The following is a 21,471-nucleotide window of genomic DNA, read 5'->3' as shown; positions in this document are numbered from 1 at the left end:
CCTTGACCAAAAACTTTAACCTGAAACTCACACTTTCATTTTCTATGTTCAGTGGACCGTGAAATTGGGGTCAAAAGTCTAATTTGGCTTTAAAATTAGAAAGATCATATCAAAAGGAACATGTGTACTAAGTTTCAAGTTGATTGGACTTCAGCTTCATCAAAAACTATCTTGACCATAAACTTTAACCTGAAGCGGGACAGATGGACGAACAGTACGACGAACGAACAAACTGACGGACGGACAGACGCACAAACAGACGCACAGACCAGAAAACATAATGCCCCTCTATTATCGTAGGTGGGGCATAAAAATCATTTAGAAGTCAACATAGAGTCTTCAACTATAGACAATCTGTTTTATCAAAGTGAAAAGTATTACATGTATACTATATGTATAAATGAAGTTAGATTTCCATACAAATCTGGGGTCAGTTTTATCAAAAAAACTTAATGTCTGTGTCATTTTGGTCTCTTATGGATATTTGTCTCATTGGCAATCATACCAGATCTTCTTTTTTATATTTACAACTCAGATTTGTGGTAAATATACTGAATTGTTCATGACTTATGATCAGTCCTAATCATTATTTTTTTTGAGAAACTGACACCTGACTCTATAATCCAACAGCAAGATAACTAATACACCAATTTTGCTTATTATGGTCTAGACTGTTTTTGTTTTTTTAGGAAAATCACCAAGAAAAAGGCTGTTACAAAGTTACATTGTATGAAAATCTTAAAACAAGACCACAGGTATTATGGGGTTGAACATACACCCCACTTGAAATTCAAAGTTTTTGAAAACAGCAATTCATCACTGTTGAGCTGCTGACCATATACATAGTTAATTTTTAGAGCTCATTCAACATGTTGAAACATTTAAAGTATTATCAAACAGAAAATACATGTAGGTGTATTGCAAATATATAGAGTACTCACACATATAACTAATCATTATCAGGCTGCTGACCTATCCTTGAGTAATTCTTTTTAGAAGTACAAGAGAATTTTTTTTTACGAAAAAAACATATATTGGACATACAGAAAGCCAAGTTGAATGCCACTTAACCCGCACTACCAGAGTGGGGTATAAAAATGAGGTGTGGTAATTATTTGTGTACTTATGTGGTGGGAGGGGGAGCAGATGTGCATGTAATATTATATTTATCCTAAGCCGTTTTAGTACCCCCTTTAAATAGAAATGTAAATAAATCTAATTCAAATATTAAATTAGGAGCCTCAGCATTTCATTTTGATAGCAAAATAAGTGCTTAGATAATCAACTCAATATCATCTTTCTTCATTTCTTTTCTAGTCATAACAGAATAAAGGAAATTTTAGTATCAAATTCCACAGTTTTATGAGATTCAATTTTCTCTAAATCAAACATGTCAATTTAAAGAAATTAAAATAATGTCATTAAACTATCAAAGTAACTGCATCAGACAACTTTCATCAAACTCTTAAATCAGGAAAAAGAAACAAATTGTCTTCTTAATTGAACTTATTTGTTGATTTAAAGATTTATTTCTTTGTATGCTAGAGTTACTTCCCTTCCATCAATGATAGCCATCATAGTTGACTGTGCCATTGTACATGTAATTTATGTAACTGCAGTTCTATTGTTTGATTCTTTTGATGAGCAAAATTAAAAGTGTAATATAAAGACGGCAATTTGTCAAACACATACTTTTTTCAAAACTGAAATTGACCATTCTTGGTAATTATAATGAACAGTATACACGATAATTCTATAGATATTTAAAAAAAAAACTTTGCATATAAAAAGGGTGAAATAAAACTATAGGATATATAGATGAATGTTTATTGATTTTTTAAAGGAGTAGGTCCGGTAAGGACCGATTTTGGCCTCAAATTTCAGTTTCATCTGAAGAAAGATTTTGACCACTTTTTAAACACTTAAGTGTCTATTTTATATGTTTCGATTAATTTATGTGAAACTTTTTAACTTATTTCGTCATAAAAAATGGTCCGATTCAAGCTCAAATATGAAAAATCTACCAAATATGCGAAAAAATGTAACTTTTCAGATGGTTTTTGTCAAAAACGAAAGTGGCCGCATCCGTGTTCATCCTCAACCTTCATATATGTTATGTATTATCATCAAATACAACTTCCATTTCAATATTTTGGATGAACACGAATGCGGCCACTTTCGTTTTACACGGAAACTGTCTAAAATTTAAGTAAAATGCTGGAATTGTTAAGATTTTAGTAATTTAGTATGACTTTATGGTGCTAGTACCCAATATATGTGCATTATATTGTCAAAAACAGCCCATATTTATGTAGCAGCACCATTTTACTATCCAATAAATAACTAAAACTTTACATTTTAACGATTTTATAAAACTGCCAAATTCTGGGGCCAAAAAAGGGTCTTACCGGACCTACTCCTTTATAGTTTATGAAATCCCTATATAATGAAACACAACACTTTTCACAAGTGTACTTCACACAGTATGTGCTTAGTCATTTCAAAATAGGTTCAAAGAACTAAAAAAATATTGTAATTAAAAATCTTGATACAACAAATAAACACCACAAATATCTTCAATGTTGATTTTTTTTTTAAATTGTGAATTGAAGGCTACTTATACAAGAAAAGCAGCACATAACAAATATCAATACTATTATATGGCAACATTTGAAGATACTCCCTCTGGTCATTATTCAACTTTCAGCTTTAATAATGTCTTGCTTCTACAGAAACTAATAAATTTCAATTGTTTTCATCAGCTTCAATTTGAAAATCAATATTGGATGACCAGTGTAAAATTCCTACTACAATGGACACTGGTGCCAAATTATAATCAATTTTGATTAATGCTAAGCCTATAATGGATGACGGAACACTGTAATTACTTTCAAAATAATAGTCAACATGTTGTTAATTAAGAAACTTGTAAATACATATTACAATACAAATGGACTCTATTTCATTATATTTAATCGAAAAATACTGAACAATGGAACAAACATTCAATTATATTTCCTGAAAAATCCATTTCTAATGAACCCTTAATCAGCCTTAATGCACAAAATTTAAGCTGCTATATTATCACATTGGGGTTTATTGTTACTTACATGGAGAAAAAGGCAATTACAGCTCAATATCACTTTTTCATATTTCTCATTCAACTAACGTTGCACCTGGCAAAATTACCATGGAAACTCATTTTATTTAATAGATTGTTTAAATTAAATGACAAAACCCAATATTCTAGATATATATTATTATATATTTATATTCAGAAAATACATAAAATATCTCGTTCTCAAGTAACTTGAGTTTTACAGGCATATGAAATTTAATAAATAAATTAATATAGGCATCATATTATATGATATTAATTTTTATATATATTGTCTGTCTTTTTTTAAATTAGATATGATTACCGGCAATCTATTTGTCAACAAAGTCAGTCATATAAGGAGTATAAAACAAGAAGATGGAACTAAAAGCTGTCAGTAGTATTACAAAAGTAAAGTTCCAACACACATCTTTCTTTGATTGTTCAAAATATGCTTTAAGGTCAAAGATGAAAAATGAAAATTTTCAACATTTGTGATAAGTAGTTTACATTTCATTTTTTTTATATTTCATATAAAATTCAGTTCAAATTCTTCCAAATTGGAGTACATGAATTTACATAAATGACCTTGGCAATCAAGAGTGACAAATGATAAAGACAAAATGTCCGATTATAATGGTCTAAAAAACCTCGTTTAATAAACATTTTATTCAGATGACCAGGTGATGATCTCATTTCACAAAATATGTAAATAAAATATATATCTTATTATTATTATAAATATTCAACAAAAAAACGTCTATCCTTTTGTAATTCATCATAAAAACAATAAAATATGTATTTTGCCTTTCATGTTCCATTCTTGCTGGACATTACCAAACCAATATTAAATGTCATCCTCTCCAATAATTTCAACAAATAAAATAAATGTAATTCTTCATTTTTGATCGTGGAACCAATAAAATACTAATTGAGATCTCCGTTTTGTAATCATCAAAAGGAACGAAGAAATAGGACTTGACAAATTATTGACCAATTTTATGACCATAGGCCCAGAGGGGGTTAGGAATAAGAGGTTTACATAAGATCTAGTAGAAACTACCTAATATGGACAATAACGGTCAAATAGTAGTCTGACAGCAATTAATCTTTATCCAAGGAAAAATGGACAAAATCCATATAGATACTTTTAATCTACAAATATGTATATGTAACTTCAGAAATTCTAATACTTTTCATTTCATTCAGATTTGTTCAAAAGTGAAAATTTCCTCAAAATAAATAACTTTTTTTGGTTTAACAGATTATCTATGGGGTATTTTTCACAAAGTAATCAAAACTGTTCATCTAAATTTACTTGCAATATTAAGTTTTAAAATCACGTACAATGATTATTATGTTTGATCACTAAACACACTTGAGCAGACATAAAGTAAATAAACAGCACTCTTATTGCTGCTCTTCATCTGAAAGTCACAGTCAGGCTTTCAACAAGAAGCAAAAGCTAAAACCTTGCTAAAGTTTAAGATTGTCCCTTATACAGATTTAGGCAGAACTCTTTGCTAGATATCAATTATGTTACATCTTTACATTGAAGAACATTCATGTATAGATTTAGACAGAACGCTTTGCTAGATATCAACTATGTTACATCTTTACATTGAAGAACAGAGATGTGTATTATCAAAAGCATCTAGTGTCTACAAGCAAACATTTGAGGATGATCTGAATTAAATTTCTCTGCAACTTTCAATTTTAACCAGTTTCAGTGAAATTTAATATCACCATATATTTCTGTATACATGTATCAAAAAAATTTCAAAGTATGGAGTTTCTGTCACTCACTCTGATCTTCTGATATCTCTTGTTAATTAACTCTTCTTAACTTGTACAGTTGGTAATTTCATTGTCTGACTGAAAGCAATTTAAAGCTTGCCAAATTGTAGTACCACTTGTTTATCCTTGAGGACAATGTGATGTGCTCAAGATATCCTTTTATCATATTTTTTTGTAAAACTTTGTCATTGAAACAGTGTCACCTTGGAAAAAACATAATATATATTCTTTTTTTTATGTAATACCAAAGCCCATGGAATCACTGCATAAAGACAACTGAAGTTGTTGAAGGCCATACAATGACCTTCTGTTAACTTCTATATCATGTGGTCTCTGGTGGAGAGTTGTTGAAGGCCATACAGTGACCTTCTGTTAACTTCTATATCATGTGGTCTCTGGTGGAGAGTTGTTGAAGGCCATACAGTGACCTTCTGTTAACTTCTATATCATGTGGTCTCTGGTGGAGAGTTGTTTCATTGGAAATCCTACCACACCTTCTTTTTATATGAGCTATAGACTAACTGTGAGACGACAAATACATTTGTGCTATTCCGACATTTTTGCCAGACTACAAAAGGGTAGCTAAGTCTGTTTCCACCGATATGACTCTGACAGATAGTCTATGACCTGGTAAACAAGCCAAGCCATTGATACTTCAGTATTTAATCTATCCTTTATCTATTACCTTCCTCCTCCTGTTCCTCACCAGAGGAGTCTTCCTCTGTTCCTGAGGAGGAAATAGTTCCTGGATCATCACCTGTAATAAACATTCACTTTCTATATAAAAATAATCTGTAAATTAACACATTTAACTAAAACATATCAATATTTTTCTTGTCTACTTGAATAGCTGAATACAGCATTGACCAGAACCTTGTGGCATGTCATATAAGGTCTCTTTATTTGATACATGATTTTTATTCAGTATCTTCTGGGATAATTTCATCAGGCAAAGATAATTATATTACTTTTTCAAGGGTTGTTGGGAAAACAAGAATGTGTCCCAAGTGCAGGGATGCCCCACACACACTATAATTTTCTATGTTCAGTGGACCATGAAATTGGGGTAAAAACTCTAATTTGGCATTAAATTAAAGACCATATCATAGGGAACATGTGTACTAAGTTTCAAGTGGATTTGACTTCAACTTCATCAAAATCTACCTTGACCAAAAACCTGAAGCGGGACAAACAGACGAACAAACAGATGCACAGACCAGAAAACATAATGCCCATAAATGGGGCATAAAAAAAATATACAGTAAACTGAACCTCCTCCATTTGACTGAAATACCATGATGAAGGCCAACCTTTTTGCTTTTCTTGCATTGTTTCATTTTCATATTCATTCAATCATGAAATATTGTCAAAGCCCTTATTTGGCATATTTGTTAATTATATCACTTCATAATAAACATGTGTACTAAATTACAAGTTGATAAAGCAACAAACTATTAACCTTAAACAGAAACTTTAACATGATATGTAACAGAAGCAGAGACCAGAAAACATAATGCCCCTCTACTGTTGTTGTGGGGCATAACAACCATGTAAAACAATGTTTAAACATTTATAGATTACCTGCTAGAATTCCACGGATTCTCTTTTTGGACATTATTTCAAGGTGTTCTAAACATCTTTTTTTAAGCACTTCTAGTGGCAATTCCTGTAATATAAAAAAAATATATTTAAAATTGTGGCTCAAGAATTTTAAAATCAGTCAATGCAAACCAATTCTAAGAAAATAGATTGAATACATGCAGTTTTAAAACAAGAAGTATGAACTGAAAACTTTTGTATCTTGTCATAGTTCTTCCACTATCAATTTGAAATGGCTTTTGGTGGTATTTTTTATTCTAAAAGAAGCCAACCTCTTGTTATTTGTGCGATTTTGACATAAACAATATAACCCTAAACCAAGTTTTTTTTGGTGGAAACTTTATGTCACGTCTAGCCCTTTCTTGCCCATTGAACTGCAATATTTAAATTTACTTCAGGAAAGATCCAAGTTTTATGTATACACAATTATTTGTGTTCTTCTCAGAAAAGTCATGAAAATTAGTTGGTTTACAGTTCAAAAAAATAAAATAAAATGTCATTACTTTTAATTAATACCGACACTGTGGAATTGGGGTCCTGTTTTACCACTTGAGACATTGTTTTTGTTTGTTTGTCTGCTTGATTTTTTTTTTTGTTGGGGGGGGGGGGGGGGGAGGGGGGTATATACAGCAGATTTTTTTTTTAATTATGAACAGATTTTGATATAAAAATAACTCTGAACAAAAAACTGATATTGCAAGTACAACCACGAATAAGACAAATTGCCTCTCACAACCTTACTGTACCAATCTCCAAATTTATCATTAAAATTGACTGTTTCACACTACATGTGGACATTTAAATACTTACATGACACATTTTTTTAATGTAGGACAAAATACTCATAATTCCTTCTAGGTTAATTAATTTACAAGATTAAACAATGTAACAGTCATGTTTACAGATTTTTATTGTTTAGATAACAAAAGCATCCAGCTGATTTATTTCATATTTGAGAAAAAAATGATTTTTATAAAATGGGTTTTTATAATAACAAAGATATAAAATTACTGTCTAAGCATATAATAACAAAGATATAAAATTACTGTCTAAGCATTCTTAAAACTAATCTTGGAGGACACAAATGGTTCTTTATTGTACTTTTAAAAATGTTCAGCTGATTTCAATTATAGATTTAAAACTTGTAATTCTATTTTTTTCAACACGGCAATATGAAAAACAAATTTACAACCCAATTTTCCTTTGTGAAATGATGGTTTTATCGATGAGTCCATGTGTTTCAAGTTATTGTCATCCTTGGTAACAATTTGAGAGAAATAATTTACATATTGCACATTTCTCAGTCAAAATTCTTTCAATTCTACTTTCATACATTCAAGCCATTTCCGTCAAATAAATCAAAATATTTGTATAATGTAAGCACATACTGTTTATAAAAATGCAAATTGGCAGTGAAACATATGTCGAAGTTGGAAGATAATTTCCGTTCGGCTTTTTAAATCTGAATATACGTTGATTTTACAAACTGTAAACAGCCTGTAGGTTTTTATAAGCTTTCTAGTGATTTTAAACTTGAAAACAGATGGCTAACAATAAAACTTATATTCAAATATTATAAGCTCTTGACCTAAAATCATTACATTTGATTTACACAGGCAGTTCTAACATAAGTTTAAGATTTTTAGGATGCTAACTCAAAGCAAGGGAGGGGATATTTAAAAGATAATTGTAAAATAACCACTTGGGAGGTTTATTTGTATCATATAAAATCCCTTCCTAGGAAATTCATTCAAGCCATGATTAAAATATATGATACTAAAAGTATGAACTTATTATGTTAAGGGGACATAACTCCCATATAATTTTTTTTTTAATTCAAAATGAAATGTTATGTGGTGGTTGAAGAAGTCCGTTGTACTGTGCAGTAGTTTTGGTTATATTCAGAGTGTTTCCCTACTTATGTATTATGGTAAACAGATTTTTATCACCAAACCTCCTGTCCAATATGGAGATTATTATATTTTATGAAAAGCATGTCCTTTCATTATATTTTTTAATATGTTTATGAAAAGTTTTATTCCTAATAACTGTCCAATTCAATTCAATACCCTAAAGGCTGTCTGAAAACTGTCATTTATCATATTTTGAAGTCTTATAACTGTAACTATAACTTATAACTGTAAATTGGCCAAAAGTACAAATGCATGTCAAGCAGATTCAATTGGAACCTTTTTTACAACTACTTTATACAAGTTACATACTCCTTAGATGCCAGGAGAGGGCTGGCAACATAGGAAAAAATTATACCCAAGAAACATGAAGAAAGTATAATACCTGCAATAAGGTCAAATGTACAGTACATTTTTCTTCTTCAGTGTTGTGGCAAGACACAATAAATTAAATGGTATCATGATATGCTGCTTCAAACACAACTTAATCAAAATATCTTTTTGTAAAGGAGATTTCACTTACATTTGGTCTGTTTTTTTTATTTGTTCCACATTTGCAATGTCATGGTTTCAAATTTTTAAAACGAAAGAGTTATAAATGGTGAAATAAGTAAACTTATAGTTATTCATGTTCCTATTTGGTATTGTTGGTCTGAAAGAACCATAGTATGTTAGATATTACATCAAATCTATACATTCATCATTCAGTATTTTCCCTTGAGATAATATGACAAAATTCAAACATCAAGCACATTGAAGAGCAGAACATTTTCTATAAAATTTAATTTTCTGTGAAGTAGAAAATTCACAGGAGAATGTGCTGTATAAAATAGTAACATTGTTAGATAGGTAATAACACATGTATTAAATTCAATGGTATTATTAAAATATTAATGACCATAAAAACTGGAAACTTCAGGGAGCACTATCAAATTCTAAAAGTGTTAGTATTCAAATTTAATATCAAGTTCTTTAATACTGCAGATATAACAGAAACTTAATTTCAGCTTTCATCCAAGAGAGGGGGTCTTTGTTTTTGCTCCTTGTTGAAGGCCACACTGTGACTTAAAGATGAAAAATAGCAATAACAGCACTGTTCCTTTATTTTTGTGTGTTTATTCTGCTGTACTGTGCATGTATAGATTTTGTGTTATGTAAAGATAACCCATATCAGCTGCCCCATATCCTTTGTTTTTCTGTTAGGTATATTTTACATTCAAAACACAAAAGCTAGCTGACCTTCGCCTCAAAAGATTCTGAAAATCAACCTAATCCCAAAAACTTAAACTAAACCAATGAACATAAGATATGCTGTTCCAATGAGACATATATTAACCAGGAACCAAAGAGCCGTGGTGTAGTGGTAAGGGCATCAGACTACTAACAAAAAGGTTCCTGGTTCAATTCCCGTCCTATGATGAAAATTTCATTGACTAAATTTTTGGCTCTCCCTTGACACCATTTGCGAGTATGGTCTTGAGGAAACCATATTAGTCCGTCAGAAGGGGACGATAAATGACTGACCCATGTTAAGAGAGAGCCATATCTCATGCAAATTAAAGACACCCTAGTAGATTTCGAAAATGAGCAGGCTAATGCCACTACAAGGCAGCACTCACACCCGTAAAGAGGAAAGGGATTAATTATAAGTTGCAAAACTTGTTTCCCAATCCACTATAAATAAATATGTTTGAACAAAACAGGAACCAAAAGAAGGTGAATCTAAGAAAGTCTAACAACTCTTTAACTGCTGATGTGAAAATCTAAATATTTTAAGTTTGCTGTCAATCATAGTATATACTTTTCAAAGCTTCAGTTCTTGTGAGACATTTTTAAATGACAGGATAGACAGACAGGAGGATGGTGGATGGGTTGTTTACCATCTTCAAATTGTGTGTAAAATATTTAACTAGACAAGAGGATGGAAACAGGGAACTGTAAAAGAGAACAATCCAAAACTTCCCAAGGCCACCAATGGGTCGTCAACTGCATGAGAAATCTAGTTCGATCATTTAAAGTAAGTGTTTTAGTAACAAAATTACAATTAAATGCTTATTTTTTACCTTGAACTCAACAATATTCTATATTACAATATAATGATTTATCATAATAAATTTTTTCACCAAATTATCCCCAATGATTGATGCTTAAGAAAACTTGGACATTAATAAACATAATAGTTATCATTGACACTGATACTTTACTATTAATAACACATAAAAAAACAAGAGATTTTCATTAAAGTTGTGTACCGTTTACATGTACTAACATGTTTTAACACTTGCGGTTTGATTGAAAATCATCAACTTTACCTCTAAATTAAAATCATGTGTAAAAAGTGTAAAAAAAAGTTCATGACATTGTAGTTACTTTGATTTCTAAATGAAAAACAAGTGAAAAACTTGGGAGGAAATGTATTCAAATATTTTTCGATTGCTTTTTTGGAGATATACACTCAATTAATTATATTTGAGGAGACGACTAAATAGGGAAATCCTAAAATGTATTTAGAGAAATGTTATAAATAACATTGAATCAGCTTATCAGTACATATAGAGAGTAATGGGTATGAACAAAAACCATATGTAATAGTCATACTCTATTCCTACTATCAATATACAGCTAGAGGAAAACCGTTAAAAAAAGCACATTTTTGGCAAACATAACATTTAAAAAACTTCTTTGTATATTTGAAAGCAAGCGCTATTTCTAAAATATTATTATATTTCCATATCCTCTGTTCAATAATGTTTGCATTTAGATTTAAATAATAAAAAAAAGTAATAATTCATAGAAATCTATTTACTTTGGAACTATATATGCAAGTGTATGTAATTTAAAGGTTGGGGTTTCTGCTACACTTTTTTTTAATAATGTGCAAATTACAATTCCAAAATTGGTGGCAGATGCTTAAATTAGTGTTATACTTAAGCATTGACACTGTGTATACATACATTTATTGGCTGCAGACCGTGCAAGGGCTGCATAGCCAGTCAAGGTCGTTAAAAACTTCCATTTGTTGTACATTTATTGTTGGGGAAGATACTGAATTTGCCCAATCTTGGGGTCGAGGTGATCTGACATATAAAGCTGCCTAAAATTAAAACACTGACAAATTAACTGACATTAAAAAATAGCAAAAATAAGGAACTCGAAACTCAAAGGAGAGTTTGAAAAGGAAAGTCCTTGATCAAATGGCAAAATGAAAAGCTCAAACACATCGAACGAAGGGAAACATCTGTCATATTCCTTACTTGGTACAGGTACTTCCCGATGTTGTTATGTAAAATTATTTTTTTTAGCACCAAACTTCATACTATATCTAATCATTTAGGTTGCTGTTTCGAAAGCTGAAGGTGAGGATTGCATAAAGCCCAATCTATGAAATAACAACGTATAACTGTGTCTGTTCCCTTTACAGACAATCACTTATATTTTATGATATATCTCTTCTTATAAAATAATTTAAAAACAAATTTAGCATATAACATTTATATTTGACTAAATATCAAGATAAATTGTGACAGACAGAAACATATTAAAACTTGTATGATAGACTATAATATTTCCCAATAACTGGCTGTTTCATAAATGATTTTTTTTTTATCAAATTATATTTAAAAAGAATTCAATTTTTCAAAATATCACATAAAAAAAATCTAATAAAGAGTTGGAAAATGTTGGAAATTGTCTGTAAAAGTCCATATCATATTAATAATTGTGAAGGCTGTTAATTTTTTTTTAAGGAAACATGAATTTAATATAATATTTCTTGTTGAATATGTCATAGTTTATTTGTTTTGACTACAGACTAATCATATCTATGAATTGATAGAATAAATGTTAAATTCCTGAAGCAAAGGCTGAGTACTGTGGATTCATTTATTTTCGTGGGTACCAATTTTCGTGGATTAAGAAAAACTTTCATATTCGTGGATATTTAATTTCGTGGTTTTGCTAAAGTCTGCATACAAACATATAGAAAAATTATCATTCGTTGAATATTTAATTTCGTGGTTTGACTGTGCTCACGAAATCCACGAAAATTGGTATCCAACGAATAATAATGAATCCACAGTATCTGTTAGGTTTCTGTAAATGTCTATGATCAAATCCATTGTATTGGAGCTATTTTGATTTAATGGACCCCTCCCAATTTTACAATAGACTACTAGAGCAATTTTTATTTTTCTCTAAAATAAAAACTAGAGGCTCTAAAGAGCCTGTGTCGCTCACCTTGGTCTATGTGAATATTAAACAAAGGAAGCAGATGGATTCATGACAAAATTGTGTTTTGGTGATGGTGATGTGTTTGTACATTTGTACATCTTACTTTACTGAACATTTTTGCTGCTTACAATTATCACTATCTATAATGAACTTGGCCCAGTAGTTTCTGTGAAAAAATGTTACCAGTAGTAAAAATTTACAAATTTTATGAAAATTGTTTAAAATTGACTATAAAGGACAATAACTCCTTAGGGGGTCAATTGACCATTTTGGTCATGTTGTCTTATTTGTAAATCTTACTTTGCTAAACATTATTGCTGTTTACAGTTTATCTCTATCTATAATAATATTCAAGATAATAACCAAAAACAGCAAAATTTCCATAAAATTACCGATTCAGGGGCAGCAACCCAACAACAGGTTGACCAATTCATCTGAAAATTTCTGGGCAGACAGATCTTGACCTGAAAAACAATTTATCCCATGTCAGATTTGCTCTAAATGCTTTGGTTTTTGAGTTATAAGCCAAAAACTGCATTTTACCCCTATGTTCTATTTTTAGCCATGGCGGCCATCTTGGTTGGTTTGGCGGGTCACGCCACACATTTTTTAAACTAGATACCCCAAAGATGATTGTGGCCAAGTTTGGATTAATTTGGCCAAGCAGTTTCAGAGGAGAAGATTTTTGTAAAAGATATATAAAATTTACGAAAAATGGTTAAAAATTGACTTTAAAGGGCAATAACTCCTAAAGGGGTCAGCTGACCATTTTGGTCATGTTGTCTTATTTGTAAATCTTACTTTGCTAAACATTATTGCTGTTTACAGTTTATCTCTATCTATAATAATATTCAAGATAATAAGCAAAAACAGCAAAATTTCCCTAAAATTACCAATTCAGGGGCAGCAACCCAACAACGGGTTGTCTGATTCATCTGAAAACTTGAGGGCAGATAGATCTTGACCTGATAAACAATTTTACCCTCTGTCAGATTTGCTCTAAATGCTTTGTTTTTTGAGTTATATGCCAAAAACTGCATTTTACCCCTATGTTCTATTTTTAGCCATGGCGGCCATCTTGGTTGGTTTAACGGGTCACGCCACACATTTTTTAAACTAGATACCCCAATGATGATTGTGGCCAAGTGTGGTTTAATTTGGCCCAGTGGTTTCAGAGGAGAAGATTTTTGTAAAAGTTAACGACAACGGACGACGACGACGGACGCCAAGTGATGAGAAAAGCTCACTTGGCCCTTCGGGCCAGGTGAGCTAAAAATATGTATTAAAATTTGGTGGTTTTTAGGGCTTTTGTTACAAGTCAGACAAGAATTATTCATTCAAATTTTGAACACCAAAGTGAATATTTTCATAACAATTCTTGACCTCCATGTTGTCATGAAAAAGAACAAGAATGTGTACCGGGTACACAAATGCCACATCCGCACTACCGTTTTCTGTGTTCAGTGGACCATGAAAATGGGTGAAAATCTCTAATTTGGCATTAAAATTAGAAAGATCATATCATAAGGAACATGTGTACTAAGTTATAAGATGATTGGACTTCAACTTCATCCAAAACTCAAAAACTTTAGCCTGAAGCTGGACAGACAGAAGGGCAGACGGACGGAGGGATGAACGCAGGAACAAATGAACAAACGAAAACAGACCAGAAAACATAATGCCCATAAATGGGGCATCATAAATGGGTTATAAAAAGTAATTATGATACCTACCTTTTAAGTTTTGGAAAAACAGGAAGTAAAAGAGTTTTGGATGTGGACACACATCATATGGTTAAGAATGCTCACATTAAGATTGATTCCAAAATTTCAGAAAACCTTGATTTGTAGTTCTTGAGAAAAGGATGAAATTTTGAGTCATAGCCTTTATGAATAAGAAAATTAAATTTTTGGTAAACAAAAAGTTGATCATATCTTAATATAGACTGCTTAAATAAAGCTTGATATAAAGTTTCAGGGAGCTCAGATTTATAGTTCCTAAGAAAAAAGTGATCAAAATAAGAACAAACAAACAAACAAACTTAAACCAGCAAAACTGTCTCTCCTCTGGCAGAGCACATGTATGACCACATACAAAGGTCAAAATGGAATATAGTATATATCAAAGCTGCTGAAGGTATTATATTAGAACTTTAACTCACTCAAAAGACAATCTACTACTCAATCTACTTATTCCTCCAAAAGAAAGTCTCATTAATGAAGATAGTACAGTCGTTTTCATGTTGAAGACCAGCAATAGTAAAAGATCTGTGGTTATGTGTTATTTTTGTCTGATTTTTTAACCATTTATTATACAGAAGGCTGTAATTGTGTTCAGGACTACAAGTTGATTGATACCGCCATTTCATATCATTATTAACCTTAACCCTGTTATTTCTTGTTTTAAATATGATGATAGTGGACAGCTTTGCAGAAATTACAAAAAAAATCCTATCAAGAATTGTCATGAACAAAATTTAATCAATAGCCGCAACTCAAAATCTAATCTACATATAGATGAAAGGACATACAATAAGCTTACAAAACAATTCGACCTTCTAATAAAAAGCTTGTCTGACAAGTAGACTCAATTTTCAAAACCAATATTGGTAAATGTACACACTATAACAGAACCATTTCAAACAATTTGTAATTAAATTTTGTCTGCGAGCCGGCGGTCATTTTTATTATACTTTGTTTCAGTCAGTTATTCAAGAAGAAAATACTGTCTGTCCATGTCATTAGGGCAAGATCCGATTGGTTTGGATTGATATAGCAAACAAATTGCTTCTGAAATGGCTAAATTATCAACGAATACGTCACTAAGGCTTGGTCAACTTTTAATAAAGATTTTAAACTTTCTTGACAGGATCATCAAACTCCAGAAAATGAAAAAAAAAGTCTTATTGTCTATGTTATATCTATAGTAAGACATTTGTGTGCCTCTTATAAAAATAATGAAATGTATGTTTATTTCCATATAATAAATCTTGTTATATAATTTTATATTTATTTCAAACAAGATGTTGAAAGGAGATTATAATGCTGACCAGAAATATTAAAGCTATAATTTTAAGGTGATTTAATCCTGGTGTCGATGACGGAATAAAGTCACCATGTTCACAGACATTAGGTACCAATACATTTTATCATTGTAGCTGATGAACCCCTACAAGATTTAAAACCATAATTTCATCTTGACCATTTAAATCTAGTAATTTTCATTTCAACTGATCCACAGTATTTTTTTTGTAAATAAGTTAGACTAGTTACCTGAGTAACATCTTTGATGGAACAATAATTTTGGTCCACAAAATCAATTTTGATCATTCAACTGGTGAAGGGATTTACCTTGAGTACATCTGGTATGTAGCGTTGTAAAGATGGTCCACGAAGACAGTGGAAAATTTCTTCATTCATCTCAGACCGTTCCCTTATGTAATCACCTATTGGCTGAAGTTCTTTCTCAAGGTCAAGGTCAGAATCATCATCTTCTTTTCTGCTATACTGAAGAAAGAAAATAAATCATGTTGAAGTCATTATAACCAACTTTTAAGATTTGATTTTTGATTAATTGGATGTTTTAAAGCCTCTTTTAAGCACTGCTTTTGGACTATTTGGTGGCGGCCAGTTTTTATTAGAAGAGGAAGCTAGAGTGCCCAGAGAAAACCACATAGGAAAACTGATAATCCTAGTCAAGTAAGATTTGAGTCAAGTGCACCCTCACAAGCAGGGTTCGAACTCAAAACCTCATAGTTGACTGGCAAGTGATTACAGTAGTAACTACGTAGACCACTCAGCCGCCAAGGCTCCCAACTTTTAGGATGTTCCCTGTTCAGTTGAAAGTCAAAATAACACATTTCATGAATGATGTGTTTTTTTCTAAGAAAGTATTCTAGGAAAATAAAAGATGTTTTTTTGAGCATGTATATATCATTTAACACAAACTATTTTCAGGTACTTTTCAAAACTAATTAAACACTGGGCAATGTCATGATGAGTTAAAAGGCCAAAAACTTAACAGTCAAAATAACCTGACATCATTGCCTTTAATTACAAATAACTAGACTATATTCTAGGAGATCTACGGGTGCGGGAATTCTTGCTACATTGAAGACCCATTGGTTGCCTTCGGCTGTCGCTTTGACACATTCACCATTTCCTTTCTCAATTTTATATGATGATACTTGGAAATTTTAATTGTAGAGTTTCACAAGGCTAATTAAAACCAATCAAGAGTGTCAAGTAATTGTTTCAAGCCATGTGACCTTAACCTTTTAACGTAAAAGTTCATATGGTTAATTATCAAATAAGGAATTATGGACTTAAACTAAAGCAGGATGCAACTAGTAAAGTATTTGCAAAAAACCCAACTTTTTGCTTTATAAAGGAGCAAACAAATTTGTTCATTTAAGTTTTCCTTTAATGATCCATTTACTTCTGAGTTCAATCTTGATTCTGAAGGGGCTTTCTTTAAAACCTTGAACCAAAGCTATGAATATTCCTTCTAATTACATGCGTGTTTTCAAGTGAAAAATTGCTGTCTTGGACAATTTCACATTTGATTGCTGAAAAACATGATTCTACTGATGTGAAAAAAGTTTTATCAATCAATCAAGTTTAACTGATCAAGGTCATGATATCTTTAATTAAAGTCATTCAACTCAGTACATTTAAATATGAGATAAACCATTTAACTATTTTGCAATGTTTTGTATTGATATCAATAAATCGCTGATCCGAAAACATCGGAACTTAACGGTCTAAACAAATCTCTTCTTTGCCATTTCCCTCATTTGAACTTTTTTGATTAAAAGTAATTTTTTACACTTTTTCACTATCAATTAATTCAACTGTGATTTATAATTCAAATAAAATCAATTTTTATGTACTTTTCAAAATAACATCTCTATATGCAAATTGAAAATCTCTTTATATTCTAGGTGAATATTTATTAAATTTTACATTAAAGGCAAACTAACATTTGGATGAAAAAAATGAATCACAATAGCCTTCCATTTTATATTCCCAGGACGATGAGGGAAATTGAGTTTAATAAAAATGTCTTTAAAATCGTGCTGGGCACAAATTAAAATTTATCAACTTCCCAATAAATCTACAAATAAATTGTCAATTCAAAGCTGAAAAAGTTGAATACACATCCATCGATCTATTTTCATTGTTATTTCATTTGAAATCCCCCCTGATTGGAATATCAAATTTTTTTAATCATCATAATGGCTTGAATTATTTGTTTTTATTAATCTTTTATCTCAATGAAAATTCCATTCTTCTGGAACTTAAAATAACCAATTTTTAATTTCCAGTTTTATTAAAGTTTATCCAGAGCAATGAAACAGTCATATAGAATTTTCAATTTGTGAAATTGTTGATAATTATTTCACATCAAAGGCTTGTTCCAAGGAAACAATAGGATTCTTAAATACATAGAAAATAAATGCCAATTACATTTATAGAAAATAACTTTCAGAGAGCTTTATTACAAGAATTTAATGTCAATCCTTAAAGAAAAGAACCATATCATTTTGAAAATAACTTTTTATTACAATATTTCACAAGTTTTTCTGTTAATTTATTACATTTTTATGACCAATATGCACATTTGACAAAAAAATAATAATTTGTCTTCCAAGTCAAATGCCTTTCAATTATTATGACTAGCACATGGATCCTAAGGACTTTAAATGAGTTCTCTGGCTTCTTTAATCAGTTACAGTTATATCATAGAGGAGCTAACTAGGAATCACAGATAAATGCCTCTAAAATCTTGTTATTCTTAATAAACTTATAATACTAATGGTTCTAGGAAAATTTCAAATTATGAATAATTTCAAAGAGATTGAACAAAGCTTTTTAATGTAATTTCATTTATAAAATCTTAATACCTTTCCTTTTCTACTATCTCTTTTCTTCAATTTCTTTGACTTTTTCTTAATATTTTCTTTCTTTCTCTTCCTCTTTTTCTTCGGTTCATCCAAATCTCCTTGAGTGGAGTCAGCAACCATCTTTGCTGCACTCATTCTTTCTCTAATCTGAAATATAAAGAATTAACAAAGGTTTAATTTTTACTTAAAGGGTGACTATTGCTGAGAAAAAATAAATAAATATAAATAGGAGAATAAGGAGATGTGGCATGATTGCAATGAGACAACTATCAACAAAAGAAAGTGAACACCTACAGGTTACTGTACAGCCTTCAACAATGAGCAAAACTTGTACTTTATACATACTGGTAGAAGGCTGTAAAAATCCCTGAGATGACAAAATGTGATCCTCTACTGTGGATTCATTTATTTTCGTGGGCACTATTTTTTGTGGAATGATGAAAACTTGCATTTTGTGGATATTTGATTTTGTGGTTTTTCAAAAGTCTGCATTTAATCATACACTAAAATTGCAATTCGTTGAACATTTAAATTTGTGGTTTCCATGTACCCACACAATCCACAAAAATTGGTATCCAACGAATAATAATGAATCCCCAGTATCTAACATCCCTCACTATTTGATGAGCACATTACATGTACCACTCTTTGTTTAATGGACCAATTTATACTCCGATTCATATTCATGCTGCTGTTTTGTTTGAAGTTAGGACTTTGGAATTTCCTTTTTTTTTTACTGTTCAAATTGACAGGAGTACTTGCTTTCACATATATGGACTTATTTGTTAGAACTATTTGAAAGCACACTCATTACACTTAAAGTAGTTGTTCTATTGACTGTTCTTCTATACATTGTGTTAAAATGGCTGTGTGCCGATTACATGTCTCTCATCACCTTTACTAGAGTGATGTTGTAAGCTCATTATTATTCAGTTTTACATCAAAGAAGTGAACTAAAAACCCAAAACTTATTCAGACAATTAAACACAACTAGAAAAAATAGTTTTTTGTTTGTACTAAATTTTTAATGTTCAAACTATTAACAATTATTAAAGTACTCATTTTAGCCATTGGCTGGTTTAACAGGAACCAACAAATATAGTAACCTGACATTGTGTTTAATAACTGTTAATAATTTAACCTTTAATTATAATATCCTCAAATCATTTTCTTCTACTAAAAAATCATCATTCAATGGTGTACTTTATCAAACAAATTCATACTCAATGAACAGAAAACTCAAATAACTGAAACTGTGCTGAACATTTCACTGTAGATAATTAGTTAGAATTAGGATTGTAAACATATTTGATTATAACCACATAACTGGTGTATCTTTATATCAATCCATAAAAAAATCTACCAAGGTCTCGTTACTTGATAACACCATATTAAGTCATAACCAGGAAGCTTTTTACATTTTGAAGACATTTTAGTCGAGTGTTTTAATGTAAATGAAATAAATCAGAGTATGCAGTATACAGCTACCCAAACTTATTCATTGAAGAATAATAGGAAAAGGTGATAAACATATTTTGTTCAAATCAGTAGAACTAACAAAAAAATATCACAACCCTCTTCAGTAATGAACTGAAAATACTGTTCAAGAAGTCCATGTTGTCTTTGCAAAAAAAAAAAACCTACCCTTGCCAAAGGTGTTCAAGTATTTTATGTTTTGTTTGTCAAAAACCTGTACTCTGAGGTCCAATGTGTTCAAGTAGTCTATGTTGTTTTTGCCAAAAACATGTACCCAGATGCCAAAGTGTTCAAGTGTTGAATGTTGTGTTTGCCTATAACCTGCACCCAGGTCCAAAGTGTTCAAGTATTCAATGTTGTTTATGCCTATAACCTGCACCCAGGTCCAAAGTGTTTAAGTAGTCTAGGTTGTTTTTGCCAATAACCTGCACCCAGATGCTAAAGTGTTTAAGTAGTCCATTTCGTTTTTTGCCAGTTACCTGTACTCTGAGGTCCAAAGTGCTCAAGTAGTCTATGTTGTAATTGCCAATAACTTGTACCAAGATGCCAAAGTCTTCAAGTATTCTATGTTTTTGCCAATAACCTGTACCCATTTGCCAAGGTATTCAAATAGTCTATGTAGTAACATATATAAAGAGGTCCATCAGACTGTATGTTTTATGTAGTCACTACATTTCAGCAGAATGATGATCTATGTTGTTAATTGAAATAACCTCTACTGATGGCATTAGCCAACATGTATCAAGAAGCCCCAAAGCCAGATTGGTCTACACAGTCAACATGTTCCCCCTGTACCAAGCCATGTGGTCTATATAATAATCCTATCAGTCTACCTGTATCCATGGGACCTTTGGGAAAGTGCTTAATTTACAACTAACGGTTACGGGTATTGATCATATTGTAAGAATGACCTTCATCCAAACATATCTTGGATAAAAGAATATTGTTACATACTATTAGGTCTATTTGTGCCCAGGGGAAGATTTGAGGGAATGAACAAGATGACATTGACCTGTCACATTCACTCTAACCTATCATCCTTAGGGATGAAAATTTTTCAAATTATTCAATAGAAATGTGATCAAGTTACACGCAAAGTATTGGTGTTTTTTTGTGAAAAATCCATGTATTATTTCTGTTTATAAAATTTACCCCCATCAAAAATATGTTACCGCTATCATTGAAGAAGCACAAAGAAGTTGTTACTTACTCTTGGGAGGAATTTTCTGTTCAAATAAACAAATTTCTGAAATGCTTATTTCTGCTACAAAAATTCCCCCAAATCTATGAACACGTAATAAATAGTTAAAGACAACACAGCGGAGAGAGGTCAGTGTTATTTAATTGTATGGTATAAACATACCAACAATGTTTACAGACATGGGTCATAATCAGTCTATTTATGTTAAAGCACAACTAATATTCTCTACAGTAAAGAAAACTCATTATATAAAAAA

At 31.0% G+C, this 21,471-nt stretch overlaps 1 protein-coding gene across 11 annotated transcripts in view; it reads right to left on the bottom strand.

Moving 5' to 3' along the window:
- Positions 1–21,471, bottom strand: part of LOC134690659 (serine-aspartate repeat-containing protein F-like) — an 89,438-nt gene that overhangs the window by 15,139 nt on the left and 52,828 nt on the right. For all 11 annotated transcript variants that reach the window (XM_063550675.1, XM_063550693.1, XM_063550659.1 and 8 more), the window contains 4 exons: positions 18,539–18,685; positions 15,984–16,139; positions 6,476–6,560; positions 5,580–5,651 (listed from right to left, as the gene is read on the bottom strand). In XM_063550675.1, coding sequence (XP_063406745.1) covers positions 5,580–5,651; positions 6,476–6,560; positions 15,984–16,139; positions 18,539–18,673 — 448 coding nt within the window. In that variant the 5' untranslated portion in view covers positions 18,674–18,685. The remainder of the gene's footprint in view (positions 1–5,579; positions 5,652–6,475; positions 6,561–15,983; positions 16,140–18,538; positions 18,686–21,471) is intronic.

Source organism: Mytilus trossulus, chromosome 1, assembly GCF_036588685.1.
Source record: "Mytilus trossulus isolate FHL-02 chromosome 1, PNRI_Mtr1.1.1.hap1, whole genome shotgun sequence".
NCBI classification, from domain to species: domain Eukaryota; kingdom Metazoa; phylum Mollusca; class Bivalvia; order Mytilida; family Mytilidae; genus Mytilus; species Mytilus trossulus.
Note: the sequence above shows the minus strand (reverse complement) of the source record. Positions and strands in the feature narration are given on the sequence as shown.